The sequence below is a fragment of the Carassius carassius genome, unplaced genomic scaffold (genome assembly GCF_963082965.1).
Source record: "Carassius carassius unplaced genomic scaffold, fCarCar2.1 SCAFFOLD_74, whole genome shotgun sequence".
Taxonomy (NCBI): Eukaryota; Metazoa; Chordata; class Actinopteri; order Cypriniformes; family Cyprinidae; genus Carassius; species Carassius carassius.
The window spans coordinates 301,180-327,253 of record NW_026775070.1 but is presented as its reverse complement, the minus strand read 5'-3'; the positions used below and the strand labels follow the sequence as shown (position 1 = coordinate 327,253).

The 26,074-nt window shown below is 42.1% G+C and overlaps 1 protein-coding gene across 1 annotated transcript in view; it reads right to left on the bottom strand.

The window, feature by feature from the left end:
• The window catches only part of LOC132134582 (myomegalin-like), a gene marked incomplete at its 3' end in the record, with an annotated part of 40,457 nt that overhangs the window by 630 nt on the left and 13,753 nt on the right, over positions 1 to 26,074 (bottom strand). Inside the window, exons 2-9 of the mRNA XM_059547116.1 lie at positions 20,955 to 21,010; positions 20,724 to 20,788; positions 18,671 to 18,781; positions 15,866 to 15,942; positions 10,780 to 10,903; positions 10,539 to 10,687; positions 10,200 to 10,353; positions 10,017 to 10,070 (exon numbers count right to left, since the gene is read on the bottom strand). Of these exons, the coding sequence (XP_059403099.1) occupies positions 10,017 to 10,070; positions 10,200 to 10,353; positions 10,539 to 10,687; positions 10,780 to 10,903; positions 15,866 to 15,942; positions 18,671 to 18,781; positions 20,724 to 20,788; positions 20,955 to 21,010 (790 nt within the window). The remainder of the gene's footprint in view (positions 1 to 10,016; positions 10,071 to 10,199; positions 10,354 to 10,538; positions 10,688 to 10,779; positions 10,904 to 15,865; positions 15,943 to 18,670; positions 18,782 to 20,723; positions 20,789 to 20,954; positions 21,011 to 26,074) is intronic.

Sequence of the window (26,074 nt, the reverse complement as noted above, 5' to 3'; positions counted from 1 at the left end):
GATGTGTGAACAAAAGATCAGTGATGTGATGATGGTAGAGCTCTAACAGTGACTTCATTTATTGGCTCTCATAGCACTGATATCCAGCAGGAACAGTTTGAATCAAGTGGTTTGTGTTGGTTTTGCTTTTTTTATAAGCAGATCCTGATTTTGTATGGAAGGCATTTTCTGCCAAATTTAAATAAATAAATGAAATGATTAAAATTAAAATTAAAACCAGATTAACGATTTCATTACAGAAAACTGTACGCAAAATATGTGACAAAATTGAGAATGAAATTAAATGATTTCATTTTCACGGTGACATACCTGTCAAATTGAAAAATAAAATGCAATTGGTGATTTCACATTTCATTTTCAATAGAGTCTCGAGGCAAGACTGCCAATATTAAAATGAAAAGCCAAACGTGAAAAAGAAACTACACATACAGTTTTAACAAAGCTCTTTATTAACGCTCACCCAATAATAGTGACACAATTCAAATTTAAATGTAAATTTTACTTGTCATTTTAATTCCTCTTTTATTTCACTGTTTTCATTTTCGTTTTAATTTTCAAAGACAACCTGCATGCAAATTATATGTTAATGAGTGGGTGTGGCTCAATTACGTTGTTACGTGGAGGAGCTATAATGGCGGTTATGGCCAGTATAGCAGCAGAATTAAACCAGCTAGCAAACATTTCGGATGATAATGACTTCATTTTGCTACGAGTTGAATCTATCTTGGATAGGGCTGCTCCGATCACGATCGGCCGATCGTTAATGCGCATCTCGTCAGTAAAGCCGGTTCTCTAATCAGCGGTTAATTCCATCAGGTGCGTGGTTTCACATAGAGCAGCTGTTACTACACAGAGCCATTGTTAACTGAGAAGATGCGCAAATCCACGTTCATTTTCAGCGTTTATTGGCGCATCTTCTCAGTTAACAACGGCTCTGTGTAGTAACAGCTGCTCTATGTGAAATCAGTTTTCTGTAATGAAATAGTTAATCTGGTTTTAATTTTAATTTTAATAATTTCATTTATTTATTTAAATTTGGCAGAAAATGCCTTCCATAATTTTAGACCCAAAATACATTAAGTAAAGACGTTTTAACATTAGCCGAATAATAGTTTTTTTTTTTTACTTCAGGATTTACAAACTTCCTGTTTGTTGTTGGCGGCTGTACTGCGTTTGAGCTCCGTCACTATATTCTTTTCATTGACTATTTTTAACTCAAAAAACAATTGTATACATCATCGTTTCCGTTTATATAACGTGTGAATATATCCTCTATTGTATTCTACAACAAAAACAATCAGAGCGCCTCGCTATCACTAGTTTTATTTTGATCTCCCGGGTCCGCTATTAGCTTTTAGCCCGTTAGCATCAGCGGCGTGGTTGCAGCTAACTGCGCTAACATTGCTAATACTCTATTCACACACATTACCACTGCTGTACTCACTGTTACTTGCTTTAATGGCGGATGAATGTCTCCACTCTGTGCAGCTCAAGCTCGAGGCCGTGGGAAAGCAGATTCGCGACCTGGAGGTGAGGCAGGCCCAGCTGAGAGAGCGGAGAACCGCGCTGGAATCATCCCGGGCTGACGCTCACAAGTCCGGGGTAAGTATACAGCGATCTGTTAACAGTCCCACCACGTCTACTCCGTGTGTTTCTCTGCACAGGCCCGGTGCACCCAGGACGCGATCTTCCCAGATGTCCTTCACTGCGACGCCGGGACACCACGGACCCTGGGTGCATCCACAGCGGAGGACGCGAGCCGGGTCCCGGGCGACGACTTCTCCCCCTCCTGCCTTCGACATCTCCATCCGGAACCGCTTCGCTCCCCTCCGCGAGACAGGACGCGACACTGTGATCATCGGAGACTCCATCGTCCGACATGTAAGTGCTACGTTAGCCGAAGGTAAAGTGCACACTCATTGTTTGCCTGGTGCTCGTGTTCTCGATGTTTCTGCGCAGATACCCGCGATCCTGAAGGTCGACGAGAGCCCCAGAGCGGTCGTGCTTCACGCCGGGGTTAACGACACCACGCTGCGGCAGACGGAGACGCTGAAGAGGGACTTCAGCAGCCTGATCGAGACGGTTCGCAGCACGACGCCCGCGGCGACGATCGTCGTGTCAGGACCACTGCCCACGTATCGACGAGGACACGAAAGGTTCAGTAGACTTTTTGCTTTAAATGAATGGTTGTTGTCATGGTGTAAAGAACAGAAACTGCTATTTGTTAATAACTGGAATCTTTTCTGGGAGCGTCCTAGGCTGTTTCGCGCTGATGGATTACACCCCAGCAGAATCGGAGCGGAGCTGCTCTCTGACAACATCTCCAGGACACTTCGCTCCATGTGACTAGTAAGACAATTCTCTAATAACTATTATGATGAGTTTTGTTCCACCCGCTTAAATGATAAAAGTACTTGTGCTGTAAAAACTATTAAGACTGTGTCTGTTCCCCGGATAGTGAGGTCAAAATATAATGTAGGATCTAGAAAAAATCTTATCGTAATTAAACCAGAAAAATGTAAAGTAAATGAACAAAAACAATTTTTAAAGTTTGGGCTCATAAATATTAGATCACTCACACCCAAAGCAGTTATTGTAAATGAAATGATCACAGAAAATAGTTTTGATGTACTCTGCTTGACTGAAACCTGGCTAAAACCAAATGATTATTTTGGTCTAAATGAGTCTACTCCACCAAACTACTGTTATAAGCATGAGCCCCGTCAGACTGGCCGTGGAGGAGGTGTTGCAACAATATATAGTGATATTCTCAATGTTACCCAGAAAACAGGATACAGGTTTAACTCTTTTGAAATACTTCTGCTAAATGTTACACTGTCAGACATGCAAAAGAAATCTAATGTATCTCTTGCTCTGGCTACTGTGTATAGACCACCAGGGCCGTATACAGAATTCCTAAAAGAATTTGCAGATTTCCTCTCAGACCTTCTAGTTACAGTTGATAAGGCGCTAATCATGGGAGGTTTTAATATTCACGTTGATAATGCAAATGATACATTAGGACTTGCGTTTACTGACCTAATAAACTCCTTTGGAGTCAAGCAAAATGTCACCGGGCCCACTCATCGTTTTAATCATACACTAGATCTAATTATATCGCATGGAATCGATCTTACTGCTATAGATATTGTACCCCAATGTGATGATATTACAGACCATTTCCTTGTATCGTGCATGCTGCGTATAACTGATATTAACTATATGTCTCAGCGTTACCGTCTGGGCAGAACTATTGTTCCAGTCACCAAAGACAGATTCGCAAATAACCTGCCTGATCTATCTCAACTGCTATTTGTACCCAAAAATACACATGAATTAGACGAAATTACTGACAACATGGGCACTATTTTCTCTAATACATTAGAAGCTGTTGCCCCCATCAAATTGAAAAAGGTTAGAGAAAAACGTACTGTGCCATGGTATAACAGTAATACTCACTCTCTCAAGAAAGTAACTCGTAGTCTTGAACGCAAATGGAGAAAAACTAACTTGGAAGTTTTTAAAATTGCATGGAAAAACAGTATGTCCAGCTATAGACAGGCTCTAAAAACTGCTAGGGCAGAGCATATCCACAAACTCATTGAAAATAACCAAAACAATCCAAGGTTTTTATTTAGCACAGTGGCTAAATTAACAAATTACCAGACGCCACCTGATTCAAATATTCCACCAACGTTAAATAGTAATGACTTTATGAATTTCTTCACTGATAAAATAGATAACATTAGAAATACAATAGCGAATGTAGATTCTACAGCGTCTAACACTTCAGTTTCATCCATCGCACCCAAAGATAAACTGCAGTGCTTTACAAATATAGGACAGGAAGAGCTAAATAAACTTATCACTGTATCTAAACCAACAACATGTTTATTAGATCCTGTACCCACTAAATTACTAAAAGAGCTGTTACCTGTAGCCGAAGAACCGCTTCTCAATATCATTAACTCGTCGTTATCTTTAGGTCACGTCCCAAAACCATTCAAGCTGGCGGTTATCAAGCCTCTTATTAAGAAACCAAAACTAGATCCTAGTGTACTGGCAAATTATAGGCCTATTTCAAATCTTCCATTTATGTCTAAAATTTTAGAAAAAGTTGTGTCTGCTCAATTGAGCACCTTCCTGCATAAAAATGATCTGTATGAAGAATTTCAGTCAGGTTTTAGGCCCCACCATAGCACAGAAACTGCACTTGTTAAAATTACAAATGACCTGCTTCTTGCGTCAGATCAAGACTGCATCTCATTTCTAGTCTTACTTGATCTTAGTGCTGCGTTCGACACCATAGATCATGACATACTCATAGATCGATTACAAAACTATACAGGTATTCAAGGGCAGGCTCTAAGATGGTTTAGATCCTACCTGTCCGATCGCTACCATTTTGTTTACTTAAATGGAGAGTCATCTCATTTATCATCAGTAAAATATGGAGTGCCACAAGGATCCGTCCTAGGTCCCCTTCTATTTTCAATATACATGTTGCCCCTTGGTAATATTATTAGAAAATACGGAATAAGCTTCCACTGTTATGCTGATGATACTCAGCTATATATTTCAACGAGACCAGATGAAACTTCCCAATTATCTAAGCTAACAGAGTGTGTTAAAAATGTAAAAGATTGGATGACAAATAATTTTCTCCAATTAAATTCGGATAAGACAGAGATATTAATTATTGGACCAAAAAACAGTACACAGAATCTTGTAGATTACAATCTGCAACTAGACGGATGTACTGTTACTTCCTCTACAGTCAGAAATCTGGGTGTTATATTAGACAGCAATTTGTCTTTTGAAAATCATATTTCCAATGTTACAAAAACTGCATTCTTCCATCTTAGAAACATTGCCAAGCTACGAAACATGTTATCTGTTTCTGATGCAGAAAAGCTAGTTCATGCATTCATGACCTCTAGACTGGACTATTGTAATGCACTTCTAGGTGGTTGTCCTGCTTCGTCAATAAACAAGCTACAGGTCGTCCAAAATGCAGCAGCTAGAGTCCTTACCAGGTCAAGAAAATATGATCATATTACCCCAATTTTACAGTCTCTGCACTGGCTACCTATTAAGTTCCGTATCTGTTACAAATTATCATTACTTACCTATAAGGCCCTAAATGGTTTAGCTCCTGCGTACCTAACTAGCCTTCTACCACGCTCCAACCCATCACGCACCCTAAGGTCACAAAACGCTGGACTTTTGGTAGTTCCTAGGATAGCAAAGTCCACTAAAGGAGGTAGAGCTTTTTCACATTTGGCTCCCAAACTCTGGAATAGCCTTCCTGATAATGTTCGGGGTTCAGACACACTCTCTCTGTTTAAATCTAGATTAAAAACACATCTCTTTCGCCAAGCATTCGAATAATGTATCTCTTAAATTGTGAGTGTAGTTGCATCTGCATTTTTATTCTTTAGCTTGGGTTAAACTAATTTTACTTTGTTGGATCAGCAGCTATGCTAATGATGTCTCTATCTTGTTTCTATGTTTTGCCACGGGATTTACATCCCGTGGTAACTAGGATTTACACAAGCTCCAGTCTGGATCCAGAACACCTGAGAAGAGATGATGCTGACCCTCAGAGGACCCCAGATGATCCTAACCTTGAATCAACAAACAGAACTAACAATTATTGCTACATGTGTGACTGCATCATATAATTACTATTAATTAATAATATTGATAGTTCATCATCTAGCTGACTACGTCTTGTATTATTATTATTATTTTTATTTTTCTAAAATCCTGTCAAACGTGCACAAACTACTAGCTACTACTAAATATTGTAGAAACATAATTTTCTGTAAAGTTGCTTTGTAACGATTTGTATTGTAAAAAGCGCTATACAAATAAACTTGAATTGAATTGAATTGAATACAAACCTCATTAGTAGTGCTGTCAAACGATTAATATTTTTATAATTTTTTTTAAATAAAATGTGTGTGTGTGTACTGTGTATATTTATTATATATTTATGAATAAATAAGCTTTCCATTGATGTATGGTTTGTTAGTAGGGGTGCACGTTATATATATATATATTTTTTTTTTGCAGTTTTTTTTTTTTTTATATTCAACAATTGCACAGTTTACATGAGCGTTCCTCTCCATTTAAAAATGACATATTGTGCAGTATCCAACATTGCAAGTATTTTAACATAGAAAAATAAAAATAAACAAAGACTCACATCATCACAACTTGCCAGGGGAAGTACAGATTTACAAAAATATATTAAATTGTTTACACACCTTCACAGTTTTTGTTGCCTTTTGATTAAGCGAATACCTAATCGTGTTGACATATTGCTTGACCTCAATGTTAAAAGCAATAAAAGATGTTTTGGAATGCGCAAACTTACATTTATGAATGTAAAACTTTGCCAAGAGAATAATGAGATTAATAATGAAAGTTTCATTAGGCCTAGTCTTAGTTCTGTAGAGGTCATAAAGGCCAAAAAGAACATCCTTCCAAAACAACTTGAAATCTTTCTCAATTTTTTCTGCAATAAAATTACAAATATCAGACCAAAAACTCTGGACAAAAGGGCAGTGCCAAAACAAATGGGTAACTGTTTCAATACTCATAGAGCAGAAAGTGCACATTACATCAATGTCTTTTTTAAATTTTTTAACAATATAATCATTAGACGGGTAAAACTTATGGGGGTGCACGTTATATATCAGCCGATGATTAATGCGCATCTCGTCAGTAAATCTAATTAGCCGTAAATTCCATCAGGTGCGTGACTTCATATAGAGCAGCTGTTACTACACAGAGCCGTTGTTGTATACCTCTATTTGTTAGGATAGTAAATATTTGAAAATCTGGAATCTGAGAGTGCAAAAAAAAAAAAAAAATATTGAGAAAATCAACTTTAAAGTTGTCCAAATGAAGTTCTTAGCAAGGCATATTACTAATCAAAAATTATGTTTTTATATATTTACGGTAAGACATTTACAAAGTATCTTCATGGAACATGATCTTTACTTAATAATGATTTTTGGCATAAAAGAAAAATCTATAATTTTGACCCATACAATGTATTGTTTTCTGTTATTGCTACAAAAATACCTGTGCTACTGATGACTGCTTTTTTGCTTCAGGGACACATATGAATATAAATATATACATGTAAATACATGTAAATGCTTTCAAAATATATACTGTATTCACATATATAAACCTGCAGCACGGACTAAACCATTTCTCACAAGAGGGGTGCATCAGTCACCACAGTGTTCACGACAGTAAATAAGTCAAGTTAAGACACCTTTATTTATATAGTGCTTTAAACAAAATATAGTGTGTCAAAGCAACTGAACAACATTAATTAGGAAAACAGTGTGTCAATAATGCAAAATGACAGTTAAAGGCAGTTCATCATTGAATTCAGTTTAAATAGTGTCTGTGCATTTATTTGCAATCAAGTCAATGATATCGCTGTAGATGAAGTGAACCCAACTAAGCAAGCCAGAGGCGACAGCGGCAAGGAACCGAAACTCCATCGGTGACAGAATGGAGAAAAAAACCTTGGGAGAAACCAGGCTCAGTTGAAGGCCAGTTCTCCTCTGACCAGACGAAACCAGTAGTTCAATTCCAGGCTGCAGCAAAGTCAGATTGTGCAGAAGAATCATCTGTTTCCTGTGGTCTTGTCCTGGTGCTCCTCTGAGACAAGGTCTTTACAGGGGATCTGTATCTGGGGCTCTAGTTGTCCTGGTCTCCGCTGTCTTTCAGGAATGTAGAGGTCCTTTCTAGGTGCTGATCCACCATCTGGTCTGGATACGTACTGGATCCGGGTGACTGCAGTGACCCTCTGATCTGGATACAGACTGGATCTGGTGGCTACGGTGACCTCGGAATAAGAGAGAAAAATAAGACATCGACTCATTGCCCAGGAGCTGTTCCTCCTCTTCAGTCGGGGTCGGCATCCCCTCCCAGATTCTGACTGACCAGGGCACCATGTTCATGTCCTGGATGATGGCAGACGTCTGCAAGCTCCTGAAGGTCCAACAGCTCTGCACCACGGTGTACCACCCCCAGACCGACGGGCTCGTCAAGCGGTTCAATCAGACCCTCAAACAGATGTTGCACCGAGTGGCAGCCGAAGATAAGTGGGACTGGGATAAGATGATGCCCTATGTGCTCTTCGGTATCCGAGAGATCCTTCAGGCCTCCACAGGCTTTACGCCTTTCGAGCTGCTCTTCGGCCGACAACCCCGTGGTCTGCTTGACGTTGCCCGAGAGGCCTGGGAACAACAGCCAGCGGGTACACCACACCGTCGTGGAACACGTGACCCATCGTCATGGTTCCAAAGCCCGACGACTTCCGCCGCTTTAAAGTCTCCGAATTTGACTGCTACCCAATGCCCCATGTCGACGAGTTGTTGGACCATTTGGGAAGGGCCCGGTTCATCTCGACCCTCTACCTCACCAAGGGCTACTGGCAGGTCCCCAAACAGAAGATGGCCTTCTCTACCCCAAGTGGCCACTGGCAGTACCGGGTCTTTCCCTTCGGCCTACACGGGGCCCCGGCCACCTTCCAACGGTTGATGGACGCCCTCCTCCGGCCGCACCAAGCATATGCGGCGGCCTACCTCGATGACGTTGTCATTCATTCGGAGACTTGGGAGGACCATCTTGAGCGGCTGCGGAGGGTGCTGATGGAACTACGCCGGACTGGACTGACCGCCAACCCTCGGAAATGTCATCTGGCCCTCGCCGAAGCTAAGGACCTAGGGTACCAGTTGGGTCGCGACCTCATTAGACCGCAAGAGAAGAAGGTGGCAGCTATCCTCTCTGCGCCGCGGCTCACCTCCAAGATGCAGGTATGGGCCTTTTTGGGGATGGCGGGCTACTACCGCAGCTTTATCCCTAACTTCTCCTCCTTAGCTTCTCCCCTGACAGACCTGACCAGGAAGGGGCAGCCATGCTCTTGTGTGATTGTGTGCTTTTGCTCTGCTGCAGTTGTTGTTTTTGCAAAAACACACATTTAGACTGTAGTGATATTGATCTATTTGAGGAACAAAACATTGGTTCATCAAAAACACAATAGTGACCACATCTGAAGTCTCTCCCTGTTTGCTCGTGTATCTGAGAGACAGACCACATGAAAACCTGAAGTCTGATTCTCTGAGGAGGGTGTGTATGGTTTGTTTTTGACTTAATATGTAATTGTGTGTTTGCTGTTGTGATCTGAAGTAAAACACTTTATGTCAGGACAAACAGAGCCAAAAACAGCATTCAATATACAGCCCTGTTTGTATATGTAGATATTATTCCCACAGTGCATCTGTCTTGTTACCACAGGCAGTGGTGTGCACAGACTCTGCAGGGGCAGTGGCTAAGCGATGTCGCAGGTACAATTGTTGTCTGGTGGAGGGGGGGCACATAGACGATACAGAAAGGGCACTTTAGCATCAGCGATTAAAGGGTTAGGGTCTCAAGCCCCTTTTCTGACTTCTGACAAAATGAGACAAAATGTTCTTTTAGTAAAGACTGGGCTAGGACATATACCTGGGTTGATGTCTGTGATTGGCTACATTGCTCAGCACTACGAAAACACATCATAAATACAACCTTTCGACGCTTTCCAGAGTGCAATTACAAATGCGTACTGAACCATTTGCACAATCTGAACATTCAAACAAATTTGTTCTGCCAGAGAAAAGTGTCAACTGTTAAATGTGTGAGAGTTGGGTGCCCTGTGTAAATCTGTATATAATCTACATAGCATAGCAGTAGTAAATGTATAAAACGTGTCCTGCTAAATCACATCTACTGTCCCGCTACAGGTCTACAGCTAGGAGGTCACCCTAAGATCACCTCTCGCTCGGACCAGCAGAGGTCAGACTGTGACTGTAGATCACAGACCTTGGTCCAGCAGAGGTCAGCTCCAGACAGGATCAAACGCAACCACCTGTAATGCTCCTGAAGGCCTGGTAAGTTTGAGCTGTACTGGAGACGAGTGAAGAACTGCACAGAAACACACATACCCGCATCTCCTGCTGCACACGGAGCCTCTCACGACCCAACTCCTCCTGATAGAACTGACAAGAGAGAATCATCACCAACAGACATCTGATTGTGTGTGTGTGTGTGTGTGTGTGTGTGTGAGAGAGAGAGAGAGGGAGAGAGAGAGAGAGAGAGAGCATGTGTGTGTGCATGTGCAGACTGACCTGTGCATCTCTCTCTCTCTGCAGCAGAGACACAGACAGCTGCTCCAGCTGCTCCTCCATGTGTCTCACTCTCTGTCTCAGCTCCGTCTTCTCCTCCGTTAGCTCTCTGATCATCTGCTCCTTAAGGCACAGCGCTGCTCTCAGCTGCTCGATCCTGCACAAACACACATCATCAGCACAAGAGAGAGAGAGATGGAGAGGGTCAGCAAGATGGAGGATAGTTGTGTGCAGGACTGAAAGGTCAGTGTGAAAGAGACTGTGTACATCGCTGTGTTTGTATCTTCTGTGCAGACGTTTCCACTCCACACTGACTGAGATGCTGTGAATGCTGAATCTCACCTCTCACTGTCTGCATCTTCATCAGGCTTTGTGCTTGTGTCTCCTGGAGTGTCCTTGGGAACCATTTCCATGGTGACAGATGGATGCTGGGAGTGAGATTCAGTGATGCTGGCCATGCGCTCGGCCTTGTCCCGCGTTAACTGAGTCTCCTGCCACACGGAGACTTCATCAACATCACTAACATTAACACTTGTGAATGTGTGAGAGTGAGTGTGTGTGTGTGTGTGTGTGTGTGTTGTACCTCCTGCAGTATCTGTATCTTGGTCTCCAGCACCTGCTGCATGTGATCGATCTCCTGTTGTCTCTCCTCAAACCGTCGCTGCAACTCCTCTTCATTGTGATTGCTCAGACTCTCTGCTGCTCTCCTGTCAAAAATCACATCAGAAACATTGAGCTCGTAAGAACTGGAGAGCGCAAGGTAACAGCTGTGAGTCTGTATGACTGCTGATGGATTGAGTGTTTCGTGATTCTATCTTAGAGTCAGTCTGCTGGCAAACAACCAGCAGCACCTCACACAAAACCATCTGAGTGAATCAGGACAACACACATAAACACACACTGCTCTTACACACACACAAGCACACACACACGCGCACACACATTCTCACTCACATACACACACACCTCTCAGCAATTAAGCAATACTGCTGTTTATCTGGAGGCAAAACCAAAAATAAAACCTTTTATAAATAAAAACTAAATAAATATAAAAATAAAATAAATAATAGTAATAATAATAGTAGAGAAAGTAAAAAAGGTAACCAAACTGATAAAAATAAATCACTGTGAATAATGACAAAAAAATAATAACAATAATAATAAAAGTAATAACAATAACAACAATTGATAATAAAAATAATCACAATGATAATAATCATTGTGTTGTGAACAATTCTTGTAGATTTCAGTTGAGCATTTTGTTGCAGAGAAGGCTTAGCAGTCGTTTAATTTCTCCCACATCGCTAATGGGGAGTAGTTTCTGAGTGGATGATGAGGGCGTCTGCTGGGACAGTACCTGGGCATAGCTGGGTGTCCGGCGCTGGGATCTGCCTTCAGTGTAGAGCTGACTCTCCTGCTGTCTGTGAGACCATCCTGAAGTCCTGGGATGTCTGTGAAAGTCTCATGGTGGTCTTGAGTGAGATGAAGGTCCAGATGCATCAAATGGCTGCATTCTCACGATTCTTTTTGCTCCTCTGTTGTCGGTTGTTGGAAAGAGTCCAAGAGCAACATCTCTGATAGCTTTGGCAAAAATCCTGACTCCATCCTGATTGAGGTGGAGCCCATCATACAGGTGCCATGGACGTACAGAGCTGTGATGGACTAAGACTGGAACAGGAGTGATGGACTTCTTCGTTGATCTATACGATCACAGAGGGAGGGACGTCAAGCCACGGCAGCAAGGTGGAGACCAGTGCACGTGAAGCGGGGAATGTCTGTGAGGCTTTCTCTGCCATCTCATGTATTGCCTTAGCTGTACCTTCATTTAACTTATGGAGGTCATTTGTACCTGTGTGAATGACAACACACTGTGGGCTGCCGAGATCATCATTAGTGAGCAGTTCATGAACGCGTTCTGTGTTTCTGCAGTGGAGTGCTAGGACTCTGTCTTGAGAAGAGAATCTTGGGTTCAATGTTATTTCGAGTGGAGTCCATCAGAAGAAGCAATGAGGCCTGAGTCGCTGGTCTCCTGTGTGATGTTGGTGATGTGTGAGAGCACTCCTTCGCTGAGGTCTGAATCGCTGGTGTACTGTGTGACGTTGGTGATGTGTGAGAGCACTCCTTCGCTGAGGTCTGAATCGCTAGTGTACTGTGTGAAGGTGATGATGTGTGAGAGCACTCCTTCGCTGAGGTCTGAATCGCTAGTGTACTGTGTGAAGGTGATGATGTGTGAGAGCACTCCTTCGCTGAGGTCTAAATCGCTGGTTACATTATAACCCTCTACGTCCGCTACGTTCTCAAAACTCAGGCAATTTGATAATACCTAGAATATCAAAATCAACTGCAGGCGGCAGATCCTTTTCCTATTTGGCGCCCAAACTCTGGAATAACCTACCTAACATTGTTCGGGAGGCAGACACACTCTTGCAGTTTAAATCTAGATTAAAGACCCATCTCTTTAACCTGGCATACACATAACAAACGAATATGCTTTTATTATCCAAATCCGTTAAAGGATTTTTAGGCTGCATTAATTAGGTAAACCGGAACCGGATACACTTCCCATAACAACCTATGTACTTGCTACATCATTAGAAGAATGGCATCTACGCTAATATTTGTCTGTTTCTCTCTTGTTCCGAGGTCACCGTGGCCACCAGATCCAGTCTGTGTCCAGATCAGAGGGTCACTGCAGTCACCCGGATCCAGTACGTATCCAGACCAGATGGTGGATCAGCACCTAGAAAGGACCTCTACATCCATGAAAGACAGCAGAGACCAGGACAACTAGAGCCCCAGATACAGATCCCCTGTGAAGACCTTGTCTCAGAGGAGCACCAGGACAAGACCACAGGAAACAGATGATTCTTCTGCACAATCTGACTTTGCTGCAGTCTGGAATTGAACTACTGGTTTCGTCTGGTCAGAGGAGAACTGGCCCCCCAACTGAGCCTGGTTTCTCCCAAGGTTTTTTTCTCCATTCTGTCACCGATGGAGTTTCGGTTCCTTGCCGCTGTCGCCTCCGGCTTGCTTAGTTGGGGACACTTCATCTACAGCGACATCGTTGACTTGATTGCAAATAAATGCACAGACACTATTAAACTGAACAGAGATGACATAACTGAATCCAATGATGAACTGCCTTTAACTATCATTTTTGCATTATTGACACTGTTTTCCTAATGAATGTTGTTCAGTTGCTTTGACGCAATGTATTTTGTTTAAAGCGCTATATAAATAAAGGTGACATTGACATTGACATTGGTGTCCTGTGTGACGTTGGTGATGTGTGAGAGCGCTCCTTCGCTGAGGTCTGAGTCGCTGGTGTCCTGTGTGACGTTGGTGATGTGTGAGAGCGCTCCTTCGCTGAGGTCTGAATCGCTGGTGTCCTGTGTGACGGTGGTGATGTGTGAGAGTGCTCCTTCGCTGAGGTCTGAGTCGCTGGTGTCCTGTGTGACGTTGGTGATGTGTGAGAGCGCTCCTTCGCTGAGGTCTGAGTCGCTGGTGTCCTGTGTGATGGTGGTGACGTGTGAGAGCGCTCCTTCGCTGAGGTCTGAGTCGCTGGTGTCCTGTGTGACGGTGGTGACGTGTGAGAGCGCTCCTTCGCTGAGGTCTGAGTCGCTGGTGTCCTGTGTGATGGTGGTGACGTGTGAGAGCGCTCCTTCGCTGAGGTCTGAGTCGCTGGTGTCCTGAGTGACGTTGGTGATGTGTGAGAGCGCTCCTTCGCTGAGGTCTGAGTCGCTGGTGTCCTGTGTGACGGTGGTGACGTGTGAGAGCGCTCCTTCGCTGAGGTCTGAGTCGCTGGTGTCCTGTGTGATGGTGGTGACGTGTGAGAGCACTCCTTTCGCTGAGGTCTGAGTCGCTGGTGTCCTGTGTGACGTTGGTGATGTGTGAGAGCGCTCCTTCGCTGAGGTCTGAGTCGCTGGTGTCCTGTGTGACGGTGGTGATGTGTGAGAGCGCTCCTTCGCTGAGGTCTGAGTCGCTGGTGTCCTGTGTGACGGTGGTGATGTGTGAGAGCGCTCCTTCGCTGAGGTCTGAGTCGCTGGTGTCCTGTGTGACGGTGGTGACGTGTGAGAGCGCTCCTTCGCTGAGGTCTGAGTCGCTGGTGTCCTGTGTGATGGTGGTGACGTGTGAGAGCACTCCTTTCGCTGAGGTCTGAGTCGCTGGTGTCCTGTGTGACGTTGGTGATGTGTGAGAGCGCTCCTTCGCTGAGGTCTGAGTCGCTGGTGTCCTGTGTGACGGTGGTGATGTGTGAGAGCGCTCCTTCGCTGAGATCTGAGTCGCTGGTGTCCTGTGTGACGGTGGTGATGTGTGAGAGCGCTCCTTCGCTGAGGTCTGAGTCGCTGGTGTCCTGTGTGACGTTGGTGATGTGTGAGAGCGCTCCTTCGCTGAGGTCTGAGTCGCTGGTGTCCTGTGTGACGTTGGTGATGTGTGAGAGCGCTCCTTCGCTGAGGTCTGAGTCGCTGGTGTCCTGTGTGACGTTGGTGATGTGTGAGAGCGCTCCTTCGCTGAGGTCTGAGTCGCTGGTGTCCTGTGTGACGTTGGTGATGTGTGAGAGCGCTCCTTCGCTGAGGTCTGAGTCGCTGGTGTCCTGTGTGACGTTGGTGACGTGTGAGAGCGCTCTTAGTGACGTATTGTTATGTGTTGATGAAGGCAGTGTTGTCTCTGCTGTACTGATGATTGTTTTGGATGTAGTCGCTCTGATCGCTCTCTCTGTGGCTGATGCTGCTGTCAGTCACAGCTGCGGTTCCTCCAATGAAGCGATTCAAATTACCGCTCTGTTTCTGTACTCTTTCTGTACTCTCTTCTTTTATATTTTCATAAGTGTTCAAACACAGGTTTCTTATGAGCTTTTGCCTCAATTAACAGCAGTATTTTATATTAATTAACAGGAGCTCATATCTAGTGCTACTGTTAAGACTCTTTATCACTCTTTATCACTTTCTCTCTCTCTCTCTCTCTCTCTCTCTCTCTCTCTCTCTCTCTCTCTCTCTCTCTCTCTCTCTCTCTCTCTCTCTCTCTCTCTCTCTCTCACACACACACACACACCTCTCTCTCACACATAAGTGTTCCTGTGGCTCAAGTGGTAGAGCATTGCATTTGCAGTGCAAGGTTGTGGGTTCGATTCCCAGGGAACACGTTAGGTAAAAAATGTTAGCCTGAATGCACTGTAAGTCGCTTTGGATAAAAGTGTCTGCTAAGTGCGTATAAAAAAAAAATACACACCTCCCTCTTTCACACACACACTCATCTCTCTCACGCACAACTCTTGATTCAATTCATATTTCTTTATTGGCATGACATACATGAGGTACATCTTGTGCATCTTGCATTGTACATAGTAGAATAAAAACAAGCAAAACAAAAATAGATATAATATACTGTACATCCAAATATACATACATCTCTCTTACACACACAGTGCTCTCTCTCTCTCTCTCTCACACACACACACACACACACACGTGTCATATTTGTGCTGTGCCTCAGAATGGCTCACGCCACCATGTCTGTAAGGGTTTATCTGTTTTAAACGGGAAAGAGGATCATAAGATCAGATAACCAGCTATTAAACTGGTCGCACCCATCTCTCTCTAGCGCTCTCACTCATCCACAGAGACAGGAGGAGGATGAATGTAGACTGATAAGAGACAGACACATGTACTTACAGAGCTTTATCCAGTAGTTGCTGTTTTTCCTGCAGCTCCTGTTTCAGACTCTCCACCTCCACCTTCAGCTCGATGTTCTGGAACAAACCAAACATCTGTAAATGTGTCTGTTCACACCAGTTCTTCATGTCAGCAGTGTGTGTGTGTGAGAGTGAGAGAGAGAGAGAGAAAAAGGGTGTGTGTGTGTGTGTGGTATTTATTATTAATTTTAAAACTGGTATTAAAATAAAAAAAAAATAATTGTACAAATGCAGAAAGTTTCCTGTATGTTTAGGTGTAGGATACGGTTTGTACAGTATAAAAAACACTACACCTATGGAATGTTCCCATTTAGTTAAGTAAATGTGTGTATGTGTGTGTGTGTGTGTGTGTGTGTGTGTGTGTGTGTGAGAGAGAGAGAGAGAGAGAGAGAGTGTGTCTGAGGGAGAGAGTGTGAGTGTTAAAGTATGCCCAGGAAGTATGACCATATTAGCCCGGTCCTGTCAACACTGCACTGGCTCCCTATCAAGCATCGAATAGATTTTAAAATATTGCTTATTACTTATAAAGCCCTGAATGGTTTAGCACCTCAGTATTTGAATGAGCTCCTTTTACATTATAATCCTCTACGTCCGCTACGTTCTCAAAACTCAGGCAATTTGATAATACCTAGAATATCAAAATCAACTGCGGGCGGCAGATCCTTTTCCTATTTGGCGCCTAAACTCTGGAATAACCTACCTAACATTGTTCGGGAGGCAGACACACTCTTGCAGTTTAAATCTAGATTAAAGACCCATCTCTTTAACCTGGCTTACACATAACATACTAATATGCTTTTATTATCCAAATCCGTTAAAGGATTTTTAGGCTGCATTAATTAGGTAAACCGGAACCGGGAACACTTCCCATAACACCCTATGTACTTGCTACATCATTAGAAGAATGGCATCTACGCTAATATTTGTCTGTTTCTCTCTTGTTCCGAGGTCACCGTGGCCACCAGATCCAGTCTGTGTCCAGATCAGAGGGTCACTGCAGTCACCCGGATCCAGTACGTATCCAGACCAGATGCTGGATCAGCACCTAGAAAGGACCTCTACATCCCTGAAAGACAGCGGAGACCAGGACAACTAGAGCCCCAGATACAGATCCCCTGTAAAGACCTTGTCTCAGAGGAGCACCAGGACAAGACCACAGGAAACAGATGATTCTTCTGCACAATCTGACTTTGCTGCAGTCTGGAATTGAACTACTGGTTTCGTCTGGTCAGAGGAGAACTGGCCCCCCAACTGAGCCTGGTTTCTCCCAAGGTTTTTTTCTCCATTCTGTCACCGATGGAGTTTCGGTTCCTTGCCGCTGTCGCCTCTGGCTTGCTTAGTTGGGGACACTTCATCTACAGCGATATCGTTGACTTGATTGCAAATAAATGCACAGACACTATTTAACTGAACAGAGATGACATCACTGAATCCAATGATGAACTGCCTTTAACTATCATTTTGCATTATTGACAATTTTTCCTATTTAATGCTGTTCAGTTGCTTTGTCACAGTCTGTTTTGTTAAAAGCACTATATAAATAAAGGTGACTTGACTTTACTTGTGTGTGTGTGTGTGTGTGTATGTGTGTGTGTGTGTGTGTGTGAGAGAGAGAGAGAGAGAGAGAGAGAGAGATTGAGAGTGTGTGTGAGTGTGCGAAAGTGTGAGTGTGTGTGTGCGTGTGAGAGAGAGTGAGTGTGTGTGTGTTTGTGTGTGGTGTGTGGGATTAATCAGTGCCCTTTAACAGGCGGTTCAGGCATCCCACAGGTTATTTTTAGTGGGCTGGAATGCAGCGCTGAAACTAAAGCACAAGTGAAGTGAACAGCTGTCGAGTGTTTACCTGCTGCGACACACACACGAGCAGCAATATTGCCTTCTGTACTGAACATTCAGAAAGGTTTCTAGGACTTCTGTATATAAATTCTTGAGTGATACAAGCTATTTCATGAACTTTTAAGAAAACATCTGAAGAAAAAGATATGTGAGCATCAGTAACAGTGGTTTGTCGTTGCAGCAGAAATCTGATCAGTGATGCGTCATAATCGTAAAATCACGCTCACTCTGCCCATGAACACTTCAGACGTGAAGTGATTAAAACAAATAAACTGAAAAGAGTTACAGCGGAACAAATGGATTTCTGCGCTGGAATTCAAAATAAATTCAGATTGATATAGCCTCAAATCATTTACTATCATATACACACACGTTCATGTATATAAGCCTGTATTTCAGAATACTGCAGCATGTTTGGCTGGGTTTTTAAATGGTTCAATGAAGAAAATGTAAACAATTATTTTATTATTTCCAGCATTTTTGGCATTGTTTTTTGTGATTTTCTTTCTTCTTCAAAAAAACTAAACAAAAAAAAAATCTAAACATAGCAACACGCCTAACTAACTCAGAATAAAGACGGCACACAAGGCCATTAATGATGGGTCCTTTGGTGCTTCTAAAACAATTACAAGTAATTCTTATGATTTCAACAAAATTAGCATTACCAAATCAGCAAACAAAAATCTAGGATACATCAAATTAAAAAAATGTTCAGGATCAACAAACACAGGTTTTCTGTGGCAGTAAAATCTACTCTCTCTCACACGACCTGCGGATCTGTCCCGACTGTTACGAGAACTCCAGCGCTACGATTTCTTTAAAGGAAATGTATACATTCTTTTTTTTAATGGAGAAAGGTCATATACAAATTAAATGATATTTATTTGTATCATTTTAATCATTATTACTGTTTCTTTTGCTTGTAAATAAAGCAGATCTGAAAGTGTCTCACCGTCCTGTAGATCTCATCGCTGCTGTCCTCAAACTTCTGCTGGATCCGCTCCTCCAGGAAGTAGATGCGCAGCTTGAGGCTGAAGTTCTCCTTCTTCAGATCACTGAGGTGCTGCGAGAGAGTTCGGTAAGTGTTAGACATGTCCGGCGTGAGTGTGTGTGTGTGTGTGTGTGTGCGTGTGTGAAGATCACGCCGCTCGCACACATCACACAACTACAACACTATATAAGCAAACATGAAGGATCCTTATCCACTTGATCATATTTACACGCCATCTTCACACTCAAACACACACAGAGAATGAGGGGCCGCTATAAGGGCCCGGGGCCGCTTGACTCCATGATGAGTTTTAGGACGGAGATACAGACAGCAGAGCTGTTTTTACTCTGGAAGAAATCCCAGGAATCCGTGAGAGCCCAGAGACGAGCCAATCAGAGGACAGGCTGCGGTCACACGGAGAGAACGGGCAGAGATGAGGTGAGGTCACATGACCGTGAACGTCTGGACTCGGTCCATCGGACGACCGCTTCTCACTAAGAAACTGACTTCCTAATAATAACTGTCCGTGAGGAGTGTCCCAGCTTCACATGTGTTGATTCCAGACTCGGCTCAGATAAACCGCTGAAGCCCGTCCTGAGTCCCACAGCAGCCGTCCGTCTGATCGCTGGATGAGTTACCTAACTCACTCTGAACTCTACACTGACATCCCTGTGTGCTTCACGGCCCTGAGAACAACATCTATAAATACACTAGTGGTCAGACACACCTTCATTCCCCTCACCACAGAATAATACTGATGATGATGATGAAGAAGACTCAGGAATCACACTAATGCGATTCGAGATCAAAACATTACACTCAAAACTCTCTCATTTCTGAGCTTCATCTTTGCCTCTTCTACCAATTTCAACTGGCATCACTGTTATACTGCGACGACCAAATACACTACAGGATAAATGTTTGGAATAGTTAAGATTGTATAACGTTTGTAAAAGAAGTTTCATTTATATGGTCAATAATACAGAAAAATTTGTGAAATATTATTACAGTTTAAAACAGCTGTTTTCTGTGTGAATCTGTGTTAAAGTGTAATGTATTTCTGTGATGCACAGCTGTATTTTCAGCATCATTCCTCCAGTCTTCAGTGTCACATGATCTTCAGAAATCAGAATAATATGATGATTTACTGCTCGAGAAACATCTCTGATTATTATTAATTTTGGAAACCATAGACAACATTTCAAGCATTTAATCAGTCAGTTAGTTTCGCTCTCTTACACTCACTACTTGCTGTTGTTTGGCGTATCAAAGTGTTTTCCTCAAAAATGAGCTCAGAGTTCATCATCAGAAAGAAACTAGTGACTCGTACAAAGTATTTCTCATTGTTAGGGTGTAATATTGGTCAAACGCTTCGACGGCCAGCAGCTGGACGATCATCATCCAACTATCAGCTAAACCTGTGCAGCTGCCGACAGCGTTTACCATCAACACACAGTCTTTACCACACATTTAACAACACTGATCTGTTTACACATCTGATGTCTAAATGTGAGCGGCTGTCTAAATCCTGCTGCATCAGCTCAGCTCTGGTTTATAACATTTGTGTGTGTGTGTGTGTGTGTGTGTGTGATATCCCAATAATGAATTTATTGTAAATGTTAAATGTTTCAGTGAGCACAATAAAACAGGAGAACAGACCATGAGAACTGACATTAAGAAAACATAACACACACAAACTCACAGGATGTCTAATCATAAGTTGTTTCTCTGAATCAGAGCAGCTCACACTCAGAGAAGACTGCAATTAACAACACAAAATCAAGGTTTACAATCATGTGTGACGTCACACGCAATACAGCAAACAGCACATGATGGCGCTAAAGAGCAGCTGTGGATCTCATCTGTCCAGAGCGCTTCCTTCCTCTGAAACGGACTCCAGCGGCCGTTTGGAAACAGATAGATGTGTTTTAAATCAATGATGGAAACAGTTTCATTTGATCTAATTTTACATGAGATTAGCTGAACCACTGCAGACATAGACTGAAGATCTTACCTGTTCAAATTCTCTCAGCGGGTGCGTTTGAAGAGGAACTTTATCAGTGTCTTCATTCAGACAGTCTACAAACATACAAATGCTTGTTAAACATATACACACACATATATATTCACTATGAAATCAGTGATCCAAAACAATATTTAGACATTTAAGTCACAAAGAAAAATGTGTGTTTTTGCATTTGTGTGTGTGTATTTGTGTGAGTGAGTGAGTGTGTGTGTGTTTTACCTGTCACGTAACCCGCAGTTCTGCACACATTTCCCTCTCCATCCACAACAAAATCCCTGAAAAAACAGAGCAGGAATCCATGAATCCTATGTTCATAAACACATTACTGAAGTGCTTTTGTCATTGTACTTTAGGCAAGGCAAGTTTTATTTATGTAGCACATTTCGTACAAAATGGTAATTCAAACTTTAGCTAATGGAAAGTAAAATGAGGTAGAGGTCCACATCAGGATGGGGATCTCGGGTGGACAAATAAGGAAACGCATCGTGCTGCAAAGAAACACTAGGCTTGCTGCAGTAGTCAAAGTCAAGTCACCTTTATTTATATAGCGCTTTAAACAAAATACATTGCGTCAAAGCGACTGAACAACATTCATTAGGAAAACAGTGTCAATAATGCAAAATGATAGTTAAAGGCAGTTCATCATTGAATTCAGTGATGTCATCTCTGTTCAGTTAAATAGTGTCTGTGCATTTATTTGCAATCAAGTCAACGATATCGCTGTAGATGAAGTGTCCCCAACTAAGCAAGCCAGAGGCGACAGCGGCAAGGAACCGAAACTCCATCGGTGACAGAATGGAGAAAAAACCTTGGGAGAAACCAGGCTCAGTTGGGGGGCCAGTTCTCCTCTGACCAGATGAAACCAGTAGTTCAATTCCAGGCTGCAGCAAAGTCAGATTGTGCAGAAGAATCATCTGTTTCCTGTGGTCTTGTCCTGGTGCTCCTCTGAGACAAGGTCTTTACAGGGGATCTGTATCTGGGGCTCTAGTTGTCCTGGTCTCCGCTGTCTTTCAGGGATGTAGAGGTCCTTTCTAGGTGCTGATCCAGCATCTGGTCTGGATACGTACTGGATCCGGGTGACTGCAGTGACCCTCTGATCTGGACACAGACTGGATCTGGTGGCCACGGTGACCTCGGAATAAGAGAGAAACAGACAAATATTAGCGTAGATGCCATTCTTCTAATGATGTAGCAAGTACATCTGGTGTTATGGGAAGTGTTTCCGGTTCCGGTTTACCTAATTAATGCAGCCTTAAAATCCTTTAACGGATTTGGATATTAAAAGCATACAGTGTTGGGAAGGTTACTTTGGAAATGTAATAGGTTACAGATTACAAGTTACCCTGTTTAAAATGTAATAGTAGTGTAACTTTTTCAATTACTTTATTAAAGTAATGTAACTAATTACTTTTGAGTACTTTTTGATTACTTTTGTAAATTTGTGAAAATTAAAGAATAATAAATAAAAGCATATACATCAACTTAAATACAGTTATCTAATGAGCATGTGACGTATTCTGTGTAATAAAATCCTAAACATTGGTGTTTTTTTTAAACTGCTGTCTCTTTGTATATGATGATAGTTTTCTCAAAATAAGTAAAATGCACATGAAGTGACACAGAGCAGTTCTAGAAATTATGTTTATGTGCTCGTGTACTCCTATATTGAGGCAGCAGAGGTTGAAAACAGTGCGAGCTTCAGTAGGCCTATGTGTAGTAAATGAAACCATGTCTTTGCCATTAATTTACAAGAGGGGCGGACTGGGAAAAACATTCAGACTGGAAAATTCAAACTCATACAAACAAATTCATGGACAAAACTATTTTTTTGTATGGACCTGACATAAAAAAAGGTTTAAATCTTTAATTTGGGGACATGTAAAAAAATTAAAAGTTCTCTCCTGAACTGCACCTTCACTTCCATTTTTCTCTTCAGTCTCTTTATTTTGCCCTGTTATGCATCTCTCTCATGACTTTAATACTCAAGATTGAACAAAACTATACTTTACAATAGTGAAGTGTGAAGTGAAGTGACATTCAGCCAAGTATGGTAACCCATACTCAGAATTTGTGCTCTGCATTTAACCCATCCGAAATGCACACACACAGAGCAGTGAACACACACTGTGAGCACACACCCAGAGCAGTGGGCAGCCATTTATGCTGCGGCGCCCAGGGAGCAGTTGGGGGGTCGATGCCTTGCTCAAGGGCACCTAAGTCGTGTATTGAGGGTGGAGAGAGAACTGTACATGCACTCCCCCCACCCACAATTCCTGCCGGCCCGAGACTCGAACTCACAACCTTTCGATTGGGAGTCCGACTCTCTAACCATTAGGCCACGACTTCCCCAACAATACACAATTACAATACAATACTCTACAATACTACAATATCTTTATAGAAAAATGCAAATGGATTTGTATTTATTTTTAAATAAATACATTTGTAAAATAATTTTACATTTTTGGTTACCACAGTTAAACAATAGTAACCATTTTCTCTGGATTTATAGTTAAATATTAAAATGTTAATTTTCGTAAGGGTTGTGTTGTTGTCTGTCGTAGCTCCCCCTAAACCTATAAAAAAATCTGAATTTTTTTCAGCTAAATTACTACTGTAACATTACAACAGATAATAATTATGTCCCTTATATAGTATTTTGAGTGATGACTGATGAGCAACGTGCTGCTGCTTGATTAAATAAAACAAAGACAAAAAAGCATCTTTACAGATGAAACTGACCTGAAACCCTGAACAGGAGTTCTGCTTCTCTGCTCCAGCTGTACGCTTCCATAGTCTCTCTCCCTCTCTCTCTCTCTCCCCTCTCGCTCTCTCTCTCTCTCTCTCTCTCTCTCTCTCTCTCTCGCATTGATTACTCTGAGTCTGATCCAAACCGTTTTGCGGAGGCGCGGAGAGCGCGCGAGTCATGACTAACAATTCATGATTTATTAGAGATTTAATTATCAAATTGCGGATTCGCAAATGATCGCTTTACTACATTCGGCAGGCAATTATACAATAATGATATTAAATAGTGGGGCAAAATCGGCTGCCAGGCCACCGGGAATTGTCCCGGTTCTCCCGGTGTCCAGTCCGCGCCTGATTTCCACAGACACGCAGAATGTGGAAGTCATATATTGCATTTTTGGGGCTTAATATTCACAGACACTAGTCCATGTCATGTTTTGATTCAAGTGTACTGACCTACTTTTGATTTAGTCATCCAAAATGTGGCATATTCCGTCCGCGTTAGGCATTCCGTTTTTATGACTGGATTCTACGAACCAGACTGTGTTTCCGCATCCCGGAAATTATTAGGGCGGTATGTCTCAGAATAGTCAGTGCAATTTGGGAAAGAAATCAGTTAAATCTGTATGTGGATGCGTGTAAATATTCAAATGTAATCCCCTTTGTAATCGTTAAAAATTTCATAAGTAACTGTAATTTAATTACTCATTTTTTTGTAGTAACTGTAACTAATTACAGTTACAATAATTTTGTAATTAAATTACGTAACGCCGTTACATGTAACTAGTTACTCCCCAACACTGAAAGCATATTAGTATGTTATGTGTATGCCAGGTTAAAGAGATGGGTCTTTAATCTAGATTTAAACTGCAAGAGTGTGTCTGCCTCCCGAACAATGTTAGGTAGGTTATTCCAGAGTTTAGGCGCCAAATAGGAAAAGGATCTGCAACCCGCAGTTGATTTTGATATTCTAGGTATTATCAAATTGCCTGAGTTTTGAGAACGTAGCGGACGTAGAGGATTATAATGTACAAGGAGCTCATTCAAATACTGAGGTGCTAAACCATTCAGGGCTTTATAAGTAATAAGCAGTATTTTAAAATCTATGCGATGCTTGATAGGGAGCCAGTGCAGTGTTGACAGGACCGGGCTAATATGGTCATACTTCCTGGTTCTGGTTAGAACTCTTGCTGCTGCATTTTGGACTAGCTGTAGTTTGTTTACTAAACGTGCAGAACAACCACCCAATAAAGCATTACAATAATCTAACCTTGAGGTCATAAATGCATGGATTAACATTTCTGCATTTGACATTGAGAGCATAGGCCGTAATTTAGATATATTTTTGAGATGGAAAAATGCAGTTTTACAAATGCTAGAAACGTGGCTTTCTAAGGAAAGATTGCGATCAAATAGCACACCTAGGTTCCTAACTGATGACGAAGAATTGACAGAGCAACCATCAAGTCTTAGACAGTGTTCTAGGTTATTACAAGCGGAGCTTTTAGGTCCTATAATTAACACCTCTGTTTTTTCGTAATTTAGCAGTAAGAAATTACTCGACATCCAGTTTTTTATATCGACAATATATTTTTTATAATCGGCATATTTTTTATATGCAATCCATTAGTTTTTCAAATTGGTGTGTTTCACCGGGCTGCGAAGAAATATAGAGCTGAGTATCATCAGCATAACAGTGAAAGCTAACACCATGTTTCCTGATGATATCTCCCAAGGGTAACATATAAAGCGTGAAGAGTAGTGACCCTAGTACTGAGCCTTGAGGTACTCCATACTGCACTTGTGATCGATAGGATACATCTTCATTCACTGCTACGAACTGATGGCGGTCATATAAGTACGATTTAAACCATGCTAATGCACTTCCACTGATGCCAACAAAGTGTTCAAGTCTATGCAAAAGAATGTTGTGGTCAATTGTGTCAAACGCAGCACTAAGATCCAATAAAACTAATAGAGAGATACACCCACGATCAGATGATAAGAGCAGATCATTTGTAACTCTAAGGAGAGCAGTCTCAGTACTATGATACGGTCTAAATCCTGACTGGAAATCCTCACATATACCATTTTTCTCTAAGAAGGAATATAATTGTGTGGATACCACCTTTTCTAGTATCTTGGACAAAAAAAGGGAGATTCGAGATTGGTCTATAATTAACTAGTTCTTTGGGGTCAAGTTGTGGTTTTTTGATGAGAGGCTTAATAACAGCCAGTTTGAAGGTTTTGGGGACATATCCTAATGACAATGAGGAATTAATAATAGTCAGAAGAGGATCTATGACTTCTGGAAGCACCTCTTTTAGGAGCTTAGATGGTATAGGGTCTAACATACATGTTGTTGGTTTAGATGATTTAACAAGTTTATACAATTCTTCCTCTCCTATGGTAGAGAATGAGTGGAACTGTTCCTCAGGGGGTCTATAGTGCACTGTCTGATGTGATACTGTAGCTGACGGCTGAATGGTTGCAATTTTATCTCTAATAGTATCGATTTTAGAAGTAAAGTAGTTCATAAAGTCATTACTGCTGTGGTGTTGGGTAATGTCAACACTTGTTGAGGCTTTATT